Raw genomic sequence first — 17,992 nt, 5'->3', positions numbered from 1 at the left:
ATCAAGATATAATAGCAACAAAACGGAGAAATAGATTGATTACTTGCGCCCCAAGTAACTTCGGACTTCTCGCTTATCAAGGATTGTCGTGGATGGGTTGAGTCCACATAGAGTTCTTTTTTATGCCTTGAGGCCAAGGACTTTTAAACTGATCTTTAAATTACATGCCCGCCGGGCTTAAGACTTAGATCTGATTTGAACTCTGACGCGATTCAGATCGGATTCAAGTGCTGAAGACTCATTTTCATTATGACTTTGCTAGAAATAACTTGTATATAACTGGGAATATATAACATGTTATTGTGCTTTTAAAAGAAAGAAAAGACAAAGACAGAGCAAAGATAGTCGGGTAAGTTTGAACCTTATCGGCTAAGGCTGAACTTCTTACAAAATCTATCTTTGTGGCTCTGTCAGAGGTCTGAAAGCTTTTAGAGGGGTTGACGGGGGAGAAGAGGATACAAAATGAATCGATACCACCATGAACAAGGTAGCAGAGCTATTACAGGGGTTTGGGAAGGTTTATCCCGAATGGGATGAAGGCTTGTGCTGACTACAGCTTCGTTGAAGGCAAATCTGGCTTGAGCAGAGTTTTGGCTTTTGTTTGTTTGTTTGAGTGTCCCTAATTCTGTCTTCTCTTCCTCCTTTTATAGACGACTTCAGCTTGGGTTCCTGTAGCAATAGCGGTGCCCGAATGCGGTTTGGTGATGACTCACTAACTTTTTACATGAATGCCACCAATAAAGTACTTTATTGGGCTGTGTAGTGACTGAATAGCCTACCCCCTTTGGTATTTGAGCAGGTAAGCAGGTGGCCTTTGTAACTTGTGCCCAGCCGAAAGCCTCTTTCCTGCCTCCTAAGTTTTCCTCTGGGCCTTGGGTTTGGGCCGACTTTCTCTCTGGCCCAAAGTTCAGATTTTATCCCAAACAGTTTTAATTGTTGGAATGGTCTTTAAACTAAATAATCAAATGACTAACACACATTTTTAGTCAAAATGATAACCAATAATTAGTGTCTCCCTTTTTATGTCACTAGTTACATATGCAGAACACAATAACTTTATAATTAATTTTGTTAATTTTTAAAACATGTACGTATTTCAATCTTCAATGAATATCGTATTTCTTCTCAAAAAAATTATCACGAACTCCAAACTGTAAAATGCAAAATGAAATTGACCCTAATTTCTAACTGCTAAAAAAACAATTACTATCCAAAATTCCCATGTGATAATATGGTTGTGTCGCTTTAAATTGCCTAAATAAAGGAAGCAATGGTACATGCACATGAGGATTCAGTACAAGCAAATCCTAAATTAACTTATTATCTTGTTTATTATTTCAATAAATAATTGTGTGTTCATCTTTTTCATCACGTAACTTTAGTAAACAAGTGATGACAACACATTTTTTCTCGCATATTAGTTTTCAAAGTTTTTACGGTATGCTCACTTGAAACGAGGAAAATCATGATAATGATATGTTAAGAATTGGAGAAAGAAAGAATGAAATCAAGATCAACTACTAGTCTAGTCAACCTAGTTTCTAATTTATGATTTTGTATAGTAAATGCCTATAAAGGGTCATAAGACTTTATATAAATGTTTTTAAAGTAGTTGAAAATACTTTTGGTGAAAATAATTTTGGAATCAATTTTTAGTAGACATGCAAGTAAATTCTAAAAAAACACTTAAGGTGCTTCATGCAAGAAGCACATAATAACCAAAAAACATTTTCTCTAAAAATACTTTCAGTAATTTTAAAAATACTTCCAAACTAGTGCATAATTTTTCTATTTACACTCCAAAGGCTAATCTTAGTTCACCCAACAAAATTCTTTTACACCTCAAAACCCATTTTTGCCCTATTCAAATCCGAAACACCCACTTAAAATTGAAAAAATAAATAAACGATGCACTTCATGCAAGATCCCACATCGCCTAGAGGAGTGATCCTTATATATATAATCTCATCCCTACTTAGTACAAAGCCTTTTGGGAGCTCACTGGCTTCAGAGTTCATCGGAACTCAGAAGTTAAGCGAGTAGCGCATGAGAGCACTCCTATGATGGGTGACCTACTGGGAAGTTCTCGTGTGAGTTCCCAAAAACAAAATCGTGAGGGCGTGGTCGGGGCCCAAAGTGGACAATATCGTGCTACGGTGGTGGAGCGGGCCTGGGAAATGGTCCGCCCCTGGCTGGGATGTGACAAATGATATCAGAGCCTAACCCTGGTCGTGGTGTGCCGACGAGGATGTCTGACCCCTAAAGAGGGTGGATTGTAACATCCCACATCGCCCAAAGGAGTGATCATTAAATGTATATTCTCATCCTTACCTAGCACGAGGCCTTTTGGGAGCTCATTGGCTTCGGGTTCCATCGGAACTCTGAAGTTAAGCGAGTAGCGCGCGAGAGCACTCCCATGATGGGTGACCCACTGAAAAGTTCTCGTGTGAGTTCCTAAAAACAAAACCATGAGGGCGTGGTCGGGGCCCAAAGCGGACAATATCATGCTACGGTGGTGGAGCGGGCTCGGGAAGTGGTCTGTCCCGGGCCGGGATGTGACACTCCACCTCCCTTCCTCCGCCATCACTTACACTCAACCACCATTTATCAAGAGATTTTAATTTCGTTGAAATCGTTTTAATTTGATCTCGTTGGAACCCATTTTGATCTAATTTCGATAACAACCAATAATTCGTGTAGAAATTGCCTGATAGAAATTTTGGTTTGATCTCGTTGCAAATTATACACATGCTTGTCATCACATGGTTTAGGGAAGAGGGGGTTGCTTGATGGGGGTAGGATAAGAAGAAAATTGAGATAGAGTAAGTTTTCTTCAATATTTTAAACTAAATGAACGGTTACTATTAAATCGAAGAAATATTATTTTTATTTACTTGAGAGATATAAAGTCGGACTACCTAATAGCCGAAGTACTGGAAACTTATTTGAAAGAAAGAGAAAGGTAGTACGTGAGGGAGGATGGGGGCCAGGGTGGTTGGTCTTGTAAGAGCAATATTGGACATTTAGGTTTAACAAACAATATGACAATTTACTTTAAACTACAAGAAGAGAGATTTTAACACGAAACTTCTGATGCGAAGATGAAATGCGTTTAACCAACTAAATTATAAGCTACTCGTTATGGAGTGACCTTAGATTAGTAGTGAGCTATAACTAAAAAAAAAACTCAAAATCCTAATTTAGAATAATTGGGATGCTACTCTTGATAGGCAAACATGATATTCACATCTTTTGTTTTGGGTATGTTTGCCCACAACGCATAATTAAATGCTAACTTTAAAAAAAGGACATTAAAAAATGAGAGAATATTTTATATGACTGACACACGAGATGATACACTATGTGTCACTATACAAATAATGAAATATATGTGTTAAAAAGTTAATAACTTAAAAAATAAAATTTTTTACCACAACACGTAATGTATCATCCGTATTCTTATCACAATGAAAAATTTCTCCTAAAGAGACATGAAACTCGACAATACAGCAAGTGAGGCGGCTGTTTGAAGTTTTGCAATGGGAAAGAGTGGATTTTTATCAGAAATAGAAAAAAAGAAAAAAGAAAAAAGTCTATCCATTTATGGAATTTAACTGCACAGAAGAATACGTGAAAAGCTTTGGAATATTCCACTAGTGGAACTACACGTGTCAGGTTGTTGGAGCTGGACCATCTGGTTTTTATGTTTCTTAACAAACTAAATTGTAATAACTCTCAATTTCGTGTGGCTAATATAGTAATATGTCAATGGAGTCCCACATTATTTATTGCCACCATTGAGATTGAGATATGTCGACAATTCTGTAAATAAAATGTTTGGACCATATTTTTTTATTGGGCCTTGGATTGGGCCTACTTGGATCAAAACATTGACTTGGATCGCTCCATCTTCTCCAACTATTTATCCCAACCCATGGTAATAGTGTAAAACTTGTTCAAGCCCAGTCGAACACACATTCATTGCTAGTTCCTACACTGCACCAACATACGGCGAGAGTTTTCGGTGGATCGAAGCACGTACATATATCATAATTACGTATGCAATAGCTGAATATAATTGGAGTGTACGACAAAAATAATCACTTAACGAAAGAGATAAATATGGTTTAAATTTAAGGAGTGAATGATTGAAACCCAACTAAAGAGAATTGTTATTGACGCTAAAAAATTCTCATTATATACCCCGTAATTTCAATATTTAAAATAAAAGTATAGTGGTGAAAAGTACACGACGAAATTTTTGAACTGTCAATAACAGTTCTAATGCATATTATTATTTAGAGATTTGATTATTCTAGAAACAAAAATCTAAACTTTAATTTACCCCTTTTTTTTTCTGAGGAAACTTTAATACCCATTTAGGAGTCATAAGGTACAACTTAATCGCACGCGAAACACGTGATTTGCTAAAATACAATTTATTGGGACCCATCCGCATGTAGTACTGGTTTGGTACTGAGGTGCTTTTATAAAAAGTGGGTATAAAAAAAATGAGCTAAAAAAGGTTTTTGGTAAACACTTAAAAACAGTTTATTTTCATAGTTTTGGGTGAAAAAAGCTAAAAAAGTGAAACAGCAAAAATGAGCTTATTCTCACAGCACAGCAGAAGCTGTTTTTTTTCAAAGTACAACAATACCAAACTAGCTTGTAATCGGACCTCGCCTAGCATAAAAAGGGGCCCACACGCCATGTCCATGATGACTCAACCTTCGACAGACGAGCACGTGCGAAAAAATACCTCGTGGTTACTTCCTTGAATATCACGTTTGGCTCGGAGAACTCGAAACACATATATGCTTGTACATAATGAGAAATTTATAATTGTGACGAGAATACGAATGGTACATCACGTGTTTTTATGTAATGGTGGGAAATTTTATTTTTTAAGTTATTATCCTTTTAACACACATATACCACCATTTATATAACGACACGTAGTGTACCACCTCGTGTGACGGTCATATTGAAAAATCTCTCGTACAGAATCTGATCCCCTACCCAGCAAGCCAAAGAATGCAAGTTATGCAACCCTCCACCCAAGCACAACACTACGCGTGGCAGATCAAAACGAAATCAGGCAATAAAATTTAAGGAAAACTAATGAAAATGACTTGAAAACTTTGAGTTTTAATGATAAGGACAAAATAAAGGGTAAAGTGAATAGTATCAGGTTTGACTTTTTAGTGTAAAAATGTGGTTTTTCGTTAAAGTGAACAGTACTGTAGGCTTTTCGTTAAAACTCTCTAAAATTTAGAGGCCGTCGATTCCACCCAATCGCAAGGCCACACGTGGAAAAATCCAAAACAAAATCAACAAAACTTTCCCGAATGTTTACTCCGAAACCCAAAAGCAGTAACAAATTGACGAAACAGACCGAAACTCAACCCGAAATCCAAATATCCAGTAACAAAATTAGCGGGCCCCCAAATACGTAACTCCTTCGGGATTCGGGAATCGGGAATCCAAATTCGAATCCAAATCCGAGAAGTGTCCTATTTCGGCTCCGAAACAGTTCACTATAAATAAAATAGTAATACAGAGCATATCAAGCCAGTCTGCAAATTCACAGTGAAGATTTTGAAGTCTCTGCCATAATCTCGCCGTAACGTAGAAAATTGCGTCAGAAATTCTTCAAAGTTTCGTTTTTTCTCGAGAGGTTTTGTTATGGAGTCGGCGGAGGTGAAGCGGATTTCGGAGCCGGAGGAGGTGGTGGAGGTGAAGTGCTACTGCTGCTGTTTGAAGGAGGAGTGCACACCGGCGTACGTAGCGGCGGTGAAGGAGAGGCACCAGGGCCGGTGGATTTGCGGACTCTGCACTGAGGCGATCAGTGACGAGAACTCGAGGTCGCCGAGGAAGATTAGCACGGAGGAGGCGGTGAAGCGGCACTTCAGATTCTGCAAGGAGTTTCGGAAGTCGATTCCTCCCGCGAACCCGACGGCGGATCTGATATCGGCAATGAAACAGCTGTTGCTGCGGACTCTGGACTCGCCTAGGAGGGAGAGGTTGGGCGACTGCCGGCCGGCGATGGTGAGGTCGAAGAGCTGCTTTGCGACTGTGGGGAAGGCACAGGGAAATTGATTGACTGAGAAACAAGAAACAAGATTAATGGAGAGTTTAGTGATTGACTGAGAAACTAATAATACGGATTAGTGATGAGATTAGTGGAATTTGGTTAACTGATAAAGTAAGATTTTTTTGACTTGATTAATTAGGTTTAAGTGGTTTTTTTTTGTTTTTGATTAATGAAGTGGATTAGTTTTGATAGTTGATTAAATGTACATGTTCTTTCTTTTAATCCAAGTTTCCTTAGATACATGCTTATGTTTTTTGTTTTTAATTAATTAATTTTTTGAACCAAAATTATTTTATTTTTATTATTTTTTGGTTTTGGTAATTAAACTAGAGACACAAGACACAAGAGTGCCTTGGAGTGTAAGTTTTGTGCCCTAGCTAATTGCAAAGTGAGTTCTTTGGTGGGTTTTGTTCCGTGGTGATTAATGACGCTCAAGTGTTTAATGGCTAATGACTCTCAAGTGTTTAATAGCTGACTGTATGAATTCTAGAACGTCTCGGTTTTGCGCCATGTCTTCCACTTGCTCGTATTCCATATCTTTTCTTAAAGTCATTTTCTAAGTCTTCTTTTACCCTTCTACCCTGAGTCCTCGTCTCATAGTCACATTTTTTAACTGGAACATCTGTAGATCTTCAGTTCACATGTCCAAACCATCTAAACCCTAGTCTCTAGTTTGTATACGCGATTATGTATTTATTTCTCACGTTTTCATTCAATTTGTTTTTTCAATCCTTTGTTGATGTGTTAAGTCATGCGATGATAAAGATATACAAACTAATAATATAGAAGTCGAGTAGAGTATGGTCATCTGGTAATCTGGTGGACTGGTGGTTGTACTCTTGTAGGCTTGGAGCATTATTTTCCATAGCATGCATCGGTGTTTGTGTTTGAGTACAATTTTAAGACTTCTATAAATCCTAATGACACTCTTAGCGGACCCCTAACCTTGATTTGTTTAAAGAAATTATCATTAAAGGGTATTGTTTTCGGTATTATCGAACCCTATTACTATTTACCATTAAAGGGTATTGTTTTCCTCCTTGAAAATTCGTTACCGCCATCACATGAAAACACTGCCGGACTTTCTTTGTAAAACACCATTGCAGTGTCTTAGCATCTGGGAATGCCGGAAACTTACCGAGGGTTGTGAACAAGGCAGCGGAGAGAAGTGACCAAAGATTTTTCGCATTCCAAACATCATACACAACGCAAGTATTAGCTTTCTCTCGAGTAACAAAGCAGGGCACTGCAGACGAATGAGTCTCATCCTGGTAATTGAGCTCTTATTTACATATTTATGCATGAATCTATTGCAGCTATCATCATGTTTGTCTTTCTTATTTTTCGTTTTCTATATATCATCAGATGATCTTGAAGCATGATTTTATTCAAGGAGCAATGTTGATCAAGCAGAATTAATTTAAATTTTGATCCATGCGTTCCAAATTTTGTGTTGAAGATTCTTTCAAACATTAAACCCGTTCCCACTAATAACCTTTTGAACTATATCAAACTAGCAATGATGAAAAAACTTACAGATTTCTACCACCAACAGATTTCTAATTTCTCTGCAGGACGACTGAATGTAAAGTTGAGATCGATAAACCATCAGTGCGTGTTAAGTACTCCTATGTTTCCATGTCGCAGGATTTTCTTATTTTAGTAGTTTTTTCGCAGAAAAGAACATACAGGAGATTGACTTAGACATGCATTTTGGACCCGAACCGATCCGATCCGTTAATATTAGTATTTGAGTGGATGTTTAACGGGTCGAATCGCTAACGAGTGAACCCGTTAACAACCCGTTAAATAACGGGTCACTTTGGGTTAGACCCGTTAACACCGTTAGTTGAGGATGTTTTAGTAATTTCAGTAAAGTCTTAACAACAAAATATAAACTCTATGCAAAATAATAATAATAATAATAATAATAATAGTTATTAACGGGTGAGGTTCAGGTGACCCGTTAGCTTAACGGGTTGGGTTCGAATGACCCGTTAACTTAACGGATCGGGTTCAACCCAACCCAAATCCAATAAAACCGACCCGTTTACAGGTCTAGATAGACTGGTGGATGGGGCCTAATTAAGCTTTTTTGCATGATTTGCTTATCTTAGTTGCTGAAGATTTTTCGTTGAATTCACCTTGAGGTTTCATCGAGTCACCCAAAGTTTCTCATGAGGTTTGTTGTTTGGCTTTAATTTACATGAATTAGTTGTTTCTGTGAAAATTTAATTCCAAGACAATGTCTTAGAGAAGTTGCTGAATTGGTAATCTGTGTATGGTTCAGGGATTCTATCGAAGTGAAAAGCGTGGTGTCAACCATCAATGTCCCTTTCCTGTAGTTTCAACTGAAATTTTGATCTTCTTCCCCGATGTCATGCGAAGGCATTGGAAAGTGATTCCTTCAAGCATTCCTCCCGCTGACTCCTCAATGCTTGGACCTGATCTTGATGATACTAGATCCTCCATGGCATTGCTTGCACGGAATGGATTGACGCTCGCGCAAGACATATTTGGTTTGAAAAGCCGTCACACAGGATTACAGATCTCCCTCTAGAGGGTAGTCATACTACGTAATTTTGGTGTGTGGCACTCATTTCTCCTTCAAAATCCCTAACAAAATTTGTATCCACACCCCTTCCAATAGAGCACCTTATTCTATCTTGTACGTATTCTTCCAAAATGCTAATGAATACCTTCCTTCTTTGCATGCACGATGTCTGAGATGTATCGTTGGTTAAAATTCGTCCTATAAGTAATGGCCAACCTATCAGATAAGGTACAGCTCCATGAAATCTAGTACATTTACTCCAATCTGTCCGGCAATCATCTGATATTTTCTACATATGGTAACTCAAAATTCACAAAAGCCAGTATTTCAGTTGAAATATTACATCCAAGTCTTCATTTCCAAGTAAAGAAGCTGGAGAAATAACTCCCAACTCGCTGACGCACCTACAAAACTTCAGTTGTCTGACTCAAAACGCGCTTTTAGCTATTCTAGAAGCACTACAAACAGGCTCGTATCCACTTATTCTGATTACACCAAACTTAAGAAAGCAAATGCAATGTGTTTCATTATAAGAAAAAGCAATCAAATTTGCTATATTATTTGTCTGAATTACAACATACATTACCAGAGAAACAGAGCACAAACTCACGGCCATGCTTAATGTGATGGAATGAATAAGAATTTATGGACGAAGCTGCAAATTTGACAAACTGTTGAACCAAATATCATCCTTTAAACATTAAAGATTTATGTATGTTGGAGCAATATTAGAAAATATGAAAAATAACAATATAATTCCAATGATAATAATCATAAAGAAATTCACAACATCAATTATATATGAGATTAATATAAACAACTAGAGTGAAAGTTAGAAAAACTGACAAACTTGGAGATTGAGGCTTGCATAAATGCAATGTCCTAAAGATAGAATTTCGCCCATACTCTTGTGCTTGTAGTTCAATAGGCGTCCATCTCCCAGGATTCAACAATCTATAATCCGAAGTCAAAGCACTTCAATCTTCGGACTCTGGCGAACTTTATATATTCTGTACTCTCAAGACACGACTCGGAATTTGACACATGAAGCATGAGAGAAACAAAGTGGGGAAACCCTATTTCTCAAAAATAAAAATTAACTCTAATTTCTCTATTTATAATACCAATGGTTTCATGGGTTTATGTAGAATCTAATTTCTACTTATTAAAGAGATGTAACTTTTCATCTATAAGTATACATCACTTATCAAGGGAATACACCTAAACAACATAACCTTTCTAAGAAATTGGTTAACACTATTTTTCATTCAATTATTAAAATTATATATTACAATATTTCATATTATAATATATAATTTCCAACAATGTATTCACCACCTCGTATCGCATTCGAAGCCCCTTTTCTGTCTTCTTCGGCCTCTTTCTCCCTCTCTTTCCAGCTCTCGTATGCATGATCATCCGTCTGCGGCTCATGCCGGCATATCAGACAAAATTTTTGCTCATCCTGCTACACTCAAAACAACTCAAAAACCCCAGCTGGTCAGTCCCTCGAAAATCGAATTGAACGCAACCAATGAGATACATGAACAATACAACAAATGTTCAAAATTTTGAATACAATGCAAGGAGGGTGAAAAGTGTGCTTGCAGGGTAACTCCTGTTGCGTGAGGAAATCTTAGGAAATAAGGAATGAGGAGATATTTTGGGTATAAAATTATGTAATTGGTATCCTTGTGGATTTGGGATACTTGTTTCCTAGTTTGTAGGAGATTGTATAAGTTTATATATTCCTCTATGTGAGAAGAAAAAAAGTGAGAAAAGTATTCATCTAAAACCTAGAATTTAACTTGGTACCAGAGCAGGTTTCGACCTGTCTCGTCTCGGAAAAAACCCTAGCCGCCAAAACTCTGATGTTCATCAAATTTTGAACCCAGAAACCAAAGCACCGTAGCCTTTGGAATCAACAAAGCTACAGAAAAAAAAAAACAAATATACATAACCTGCACATCTGTCCGTGCAATGGCAGACATCAAAACTGGAGATATAATTCCCATGCAAACCATATCGGTCCAAGGTGAGTCATCCAACGTCAACTCCATTCCGTTTGGGTATCGATTGAGCGACTCGAACTTCAAGGTTTGGTCGAAGATGATGGAGGTTCATGCTTCAAGTCTTGGTAAGCAAGGGTATCTAACGGGAAAAATCCCGGCAGTAGATGAAGATGATCCAGGATATGTGAAGTGGTCAACGGAAGATGCTATTGTGCGTGGGTGGTTGCTCAAAACCATGGAACCCCACCTGCTTGGCCTTTTTATAGACTTGCCCACGGCTAAAGATATCTGGGAGAGTGTCACCCAGATGTTTTATGATGGTTCTGATGAGTCCCAATACTATGAACTCCGGTGCAAAGCTACAAGGACAAGACAGGATGGTCGTCCAATTAATTTGTACTTCACTGAATTAAAGAGTGTGTGGCAGGACCTTGACAAACGACGTCCTTTCCGTATGGTGTGTGGAGTAGATTTGAAAACTCGTAAAGAAGAACTCGCAAAAGATAGGGTGTATGATTTTCTTGCGGGATTAGATAGTGTGTTTGACCAAGTTCGGAGTGAGATTCTAAGGATAAAACCTATCCCCGAAATCGAAGAATGCTTCAATTTGGTACGATGTGAATCCCAAAGGCAGGTCACTATGATGGGAACAAAGACTACAATGACAGCACCTCCTATGGCTATGGCAACTAAGGCACCTGGGTCGCGTCCACCATCTAATGGAAGTTCTCGGTCATTCCGAACCCATGAGGATATTGATAAAGACAAACTCCATTGCAATCATTGTAATGGAACAAGACACACTGAAGAGACCTGTTTTGAAATTCATGGGTACCCAGAATGGTACTGGGAAAGGAAGAATGAGCTAAAGGCACGGGGGAACAAACGGGCTGGACAGGCCCGTATGGCAGCCACTGGATCAGGAGTCGCATCTAATGCAGCAGGGAGCCAAGCTGGGTCCAAAGCCCAACAAGAGAAATCTGATGCGAGCAGGGGGATAGCTGCTGTTGCAGCGAGTCAACTAAGGCCCAGCCCGTTAAGTCCAATAGCGGCAGCCCAGTTTGCGGTGCCAATTTCAGAGGCAGCTTCCAAGGAGACAGAAACGGGCCCACTTCTATCCTTAATCAATCAAATTTCAATGGGTGACAACTCAGAAGATTCAGGTAAAATCGGTACTGTTTTAATAACATCCACCAAAAGAGATACTGGTTGGATAATTGACTCTGGAGCTACAGACCATATGACTTACGATGCATCATTATTTTATCACATGACTTCACCATCTAAAGAAGATGTCATTACAGCCAACGGTGATGTTGCTCCTATAACGGGAGCGGGTTCTATTTCCCTTACTCCATCTTTGTCTATTCACAATACACTACTTGTTCCAACATTATCTAATCATCTACTTTCTGTTGGTCAAGTTACTGAGCAATTAGATTGTGTTGTGTTAATGTTTCCTACATTTTGCCTACTTCAGGATATCCAGACTCGGGCGATAATTGGGCGTGATACTAAGAGGAGAGGGTTGTATTATGTGGATGATGTATCGGCAAGTCACGTAAATCAAGTGTGCAGTGGTCATCTGAACAAGAATAAGACAATTTGGTTATGGCATTGTCGATTAGGGCATGCATCTTTTGGTTATTTGAAAAAATTGCTACCGTCTTTATTTCATGGCATTCCAGACTCTAATTTTCAGTGTAATGATTGCATTCTTGCAAAAAGTCATCGTACTTCTTATCATTCGAGTTTCAATAAAAGAACAATTCCTTTTGAGTTAGTTCATTCTGATGTGTGGGGGCCTTCTCCAGTAGCCACTAATCATGGGGTTCGTTGGTTTGTTATCTTTGTGGATGACTGCACCCGAATGACATGGCTTTATACTATGAAGCATAAAAGTGATGTTGGACAGATTTTTAACCAGTTCTACTGCATGGTTAAAAATCAATTCTCTCTACCCCTTAAGGTTCTTAGGTCAGATAATGGTGGGGAATATATCAATACCGAACTTTCTCAATTTTTTTAGGAGCATGGCATTCTTCATGAGACTACTTGCCCACACACTCCACAGCAAAATGGTGTAGCCGAGCGCAAAAATAGACATATTTTGGAAACCACTCGAGCACTCCTCATTGGTGCTCACGCCCCTCACTCTTATTGGGCAGATGCCGTCAGATACTCCGTTTATCTAATGAACCGCATGCCATCCCGAGTGCTTAATTTTCGCACTCCTATGGAAGTTCTTGCTGACCATGTGACATTACCATTTTCTCTTCATTTGTCCCCACGTATCTTTGGTTGTGTGGCATATGTGCATCTCCATAAAAATCAGCGCAATAAGTTGGATCCATGTGCAGTTCGTTGTATTTTTCTAGGATTTAATAGTCAACAAAAAGGGTACCGATGTTATCACCCACCAACTAAGCACTTGTACGTCACCATGGATGTTACATTTTCCGAGCATGAGATGTTTTTTCCCACTGAACACACTTACTATAATCTTCAGGGGGAGATGAGCACAAATGAAGATTATAGTTGGATTGATCTGCCAACTGTGCAGGTGAATGACACCCGCCGTAATACCATATGCCAGCCAGCCGAGAGTTCTAGTGGTCTAAATAGCCGTGAGTCCAGCAACTTGTGTGAGCCCAATCTGGGCTTATGCCGTGAGTCCAGCAACCTGTGTAAGCCTAATATGGGCTTGTGTCGTGAGTCCAGCAACTTGTGTGAGCCCAATCTGGGCTTGTCTACTTTGGATCATGTGACAAGTGGGTCTGAGGGCCTAGGGGCCGAAAGCCTTTCTAAGTCCAGCACACAAATTGGACCGAGCAGCAGCACACAAATTGGACCGAGCAGCAGCACACAAATTGGACCGTGTAGTGACAGCTCAAGCACTTCAAGAAATAACCCTCCTCTAGTTGTACCCGTCCGTGTGCCCGAGGATATCCATGAGGTAAGCTTATTCCAATCTAATGAATCTCATAATTTGACTAACATTGAAAGTAATTATGTATTGCCCCCGAGACAAAATCGTGGGAAACCCCCTGACAGGTATTCTCCGGATGGGAAAATTAGATATGCTATTGCAAAGTATGTTTCTACGCATCGACTGTCTTCCAAGTACCAAGCCTTTGTGAATACAATGGATGCTATCAAAATTCCAACAAAAGTGGAAGAAGCTTTGCGAGATCCTAGATGGAAAGAGGCAATGAAGGTAGAAATGAAAGCCCTACAAAAAAATGAAACTTGGAGCGTGGAGTCACTACCCCAAGGAAAAAGACCAGTGGGATGCAAATGGGTGTTCACCATCAAACACAAAGCTGATGGAACCATTGATAGATACAAGGCAAGGTTGGTTGCTAAAGGGTATACACAAACTTTTGGAGTAGATTATCAGGAAACATTTGCCCTAGTAGCAAAGATGAATACCATACGAGTTCTTTTGTCTTTAGCTGCAAACTTTGATTGGTCGTTGAAACAATTTGATGTGAAGAATGCTTTTCTACATGGCGACTTGGAGGAAGAAGTATACATGGAACTCCCACCTAGGTATGAAGTGCAGAATAAAGCAGGCAAAGTATGCAGACTACGAAAGGCTCTTTATGGACTCAAACAATCGCCAAGGGCCTGGTTTGGAAGATTCACTGATGCAATGAAGAAATACGGGTACCAACAAGGGAATGCGGATCACACTTTGCTTATCAAACGCAGGGGAGGAAAGGTTACCTTGTTGATAATCTATGTGGATGATATGGTAGTCACATGTGATGATACAGAGGAAATGGAAAGATTACATGAGTATCTTTCTTCTGAGTTTGAGATGAAAGATTTAGGGGGTTTGAAGTATTTCTTAGGAATTGAAGTTGCTCGTTCCCGTGATGGTATTTACTTATCCCAGCGGAAGTATGTTCTGGATCTTTTGTCTGAAACTGGGATGTTGGCATGTAAACCCGCAGAAACACCTATAGTTCGGAATTATCATTTGGCTGTCTACCCGGACCAGGTTCCTGCAAACAGGGAAAGATACCAAAGGTTAGTAGGGAGGTTAATTTACTTGTCTCTCACAAGACCAGATATTGCATATGCTATTAGTGTAGTAAGTCAATTTATGCACTCTCCTAGTGAAGATCACATGGCTGCAGTAATGCGAATATTGAGTTATTTGAAAGGTGCACCTGGAAAAGGGTTGATTTTCAGGAAACATGGGCATTTAGAGATAAAAGGGTACACTGATGCTGATTGGGCCGGGAACATTACTGATAGACACTCTACATCAGGGTACTTTACATTTGTTGCAGGAAATATTGTGACTTGGAGGAGCAAGAAACAGAATGTGGTGGCAAGGTCTACGGCAGAGGCTGAATACCGTGGGATGGCGCATGGGATTTGTGAGCTATTATGGTTAAGGATTCTTCTTACAGAGATTGGGTTCAAGCCACGTGAAACGATGCTTTTATATTGTGATAATCAAGCTGCGCGAGAAATAGCTAATAATCCAGTTCAGCATGATCGTACAAAACATGTTGAGGTGGATAGACATTTTATTAAAGAAAAGTTGGATGTTAAGCTAATTGACATTCCATATGTGAGATCCGAAAACCAGCTAGCTGATGTGTTAACGCATGTAGTGGCGACAAAAGTGTTTCAGAACTCACTTGACAAGTTGGGCCTAGGAGATATCTACGCACCAACTTGAGGGGGAGTGTTGCGTGAGGAAATCTTAGAAAATAAGGAATGAGGAGATATTTTGGGTATAAAATTATGTAATTGGTATCCTTGTGGATTTGGGATACTTGTTTCCTAGTTTGTAGGAGATTGTATAAGTTTATATATTCCTCTATGTGAGAAGAAAAAAAGTGAGAAAAATATTCATCTAAAACCTAGAATTTAACTACTCCTGCATTTTTTCATTCACTAACAAGTTTTCCTTACAAATGCAACAATCGGCGTCCTCTCCGAGCTTTTTCAACACTTCCTCCGTGATCGTGATCACCGGAAGATTCGCCACCACCAGTTTGCTCGCTGGCAGAACCCTCGGAGCCGCCCCCTCACGTCCCTGTTTGGACCTAAATGAAGCAGTTGGGCCTAATCAAGGCCCAACGTCTCAAATAATTCATGTTTAGCTGTTGGGTGTTTATTTTTAACATAAAGGAACAGTGAAAAGCCCAAAGGCTTGAAAATACTTTTGACGTGGCAAGAATGGGTGGCGAAGATGCTCTCTTTCATACTAAAATATGCTTACTCAGCGAATTTTGCAGAGGAAAAGTGAATTTCCATGGCAAAATCTGTAAGATTTCGAGAGGATTAAAACTCAAGTATTCAAGTGGGAGCTCATCTTCTAACAAACATTACATCAACAACTTCGATGAAAGGGAATGAACCGAATTTTGCAAAGGAAAAGTGAATCAGAGAAAATGACACTCAACTCAACAAAATAACAAAAAACCTCTAAAAGTTCTGCAACCTACTTTTCAATTATTTCCTCTGTACTTCGTACAATCCCCTTTGTATTTATAGCTCTGCTACTTTCCTTTGTAGTAGTAATTTCTTGTATTAAAATCTTTAACTAGTACATTGCCCGAAACTGCAAGAACTTGCCCAACAGACATTATAATTGCCCAAATAGGTTGAAACTTTGCTCGATTGCTTGTGTTTGTAATCTACTTTCATCTTATGGCTTTTAATGCTATTTATGGTCCTTCTACTAACACTTCGCAAGCATTTGAAAACACTTTCCCTTCAGTTCTTGCTTTTACTTCATTTATTTTGCTCTTTGTCTTTACTTTGTTTTTCCATCAAGGATTTGCCGGCTGGCTCAGACCATTTTTGATCAGTTTGTGATCATTGTTCTTGGTATTAACATAGGAAAATATAAAGTCAAGAACTTTATATGAATTGAACCTCTTCATAATAACAATCCTTTGAGAAGAAGGCCAGTTCCTTGTGGCACAACACCTAAAACTAAACAATATGTTGGTCTTGATCAACATTGGCACGCCTGAAACATTTTTACAAGAAAGCCTAAGAGCTTACTCAAGACTTGACTAGGGTACTTTTAAATTAACAAGAAATTTTCACTCACTTTCAGGGGAGGTTGTGTGTGGATCATGCATCCAACACCCCTAACGGCAAAACGCTGTCAAGAGACGCTAGCGATCCAATAATATCCTCAAAATCTAGCTAGGCACAGTGGAAAACTATATTTGGCATGAATGAATATTTTCATTGACTCGTAGACATATATACATCTCAGATTCCTTGGACAATGGGAAAACCAAAATTCTAGGGATATAATGTAAATACCCAAAAAAAAAAAAAAAAAAAAAGTGTTGTTATTACTACCTTAGTGTCTTATATCCTCACCCAAGTTTTAATGTATTTTTTAATTACAAGTTTGACCGTTTATAAAATGACCGATAAGGACTTTAAAAGATATATAATAAGTTAATAACAATATTGATATCAAGCAATCATGTATTTTTCTTATCTTAGATGAAGCAGATGCAATTCTATAACGATTATGTCCTTAATCTTAGTTTTACATATAATTCGTTTATATTCTTTTTTTAAGAGATAAGTTTATAATTTTAGATATATATTAGAGGTTATTTTAAGAATAATAGTGGGTGGAGAAATAACATTTCAATTTTTGAACTTTTTACTGTGTGTAAAATTATAATGTGGGTGGGAAAATAGTACATTGTGGTGAATCTAGCAGCTCTCATACATAATCATTCATGTATAAGGTTCCTATCTAATCACCGGTGACTTTCTAACACCCCCTCAAGTTTCCTCAAGTTTGAGAATGGATGTCAAGATATCCCAACTTGCGTAACATCACCAAGAACTTTTCCTTGCCCAATGGTTTCGTAAAAACATCGGCTAATTTGAGAAGAATTCACATGCTGGGCATTTTTTGTGCCATCAACTATCTTGTCCATGATGAAATGATAATCCATCTCAATGTGCTGAGTTCTCTTATGAAAAACTAAATTCACCGCTATATGTAAAGTTGCCTGATTATCACAAACAATATAAAAGAGATGCTCCAGAATGCGGCAGTTGTAAACCTTCCAACGTAAAATGTAGCCAAGTACACAATAGCTACCAACCATAGCTCTATAATCGGCTTCGTTGAAGACAAAAAAACTGTTATCTATCTTTTCATTCACCAAGAAATTAATGAATTGCCCAAGAACACGCAATACCTAGTAGTTGAACGACGAGTCATTGGACAACCAGCCCAATCAGAATCACAGTAAGCAACTAGATTTAATTTGTTGTATGATGGAAAGAACACACCTTTGGCAGGAGTAGATTTAAGATGTC

General features: G+C 38.6%; 1 protein-coding gene across 1 annotated transcript; it reads left to right on the top strand.

The window, feature by feature from the left end:
* Window positions 1–5,373: 5,373 nt before the first annotated feature.
* Window positions 5,374–6,334, top strand: LOC126631764 (uncharacterized). The gene has a single exon (XM_050301902.1). It carries the CDS (start codon window positions 5,686–5,688, stop codon window positions 6,097–6,099), a length of 414 nt encoding a protein of 137 aa, XP_050157859.1. The 5' UTR covers window positions 5,374–5,685; the 3' UTR covers window positions 6,100–6,334.
* The last annotated feature ends 11,658 nt before the right edge of the window (window positions 6,335–17,992 follow it).

This window comes from Malus sylvestris, chromosome 8 (genome assembly GCF_916048215.2).
Source record: "Malus sylvestris chromosome 8, drMalSylv7.2, whole genome shotgun sequence".
Lineage (NCBI taxonomy): Eukaryota > Viridiplantae > Streptophyta > Magnoliopsida > Rosales > Rosaceae > Malus > Malus sylvestris.
This window is presented reverse-complemented; position numbering and strand designations above follow the sequence as displayed.

Bases quoted from the DNA above. Each gene is read 5' to 3' on its own strand.
- LOC126631764 (XM_050301902.1), top strand. From the start codon at position 5,686: ATGGAGTCGGCGGAGGTGAAGCGGATTTCGGAGCCGGAGGAGGTGGTG.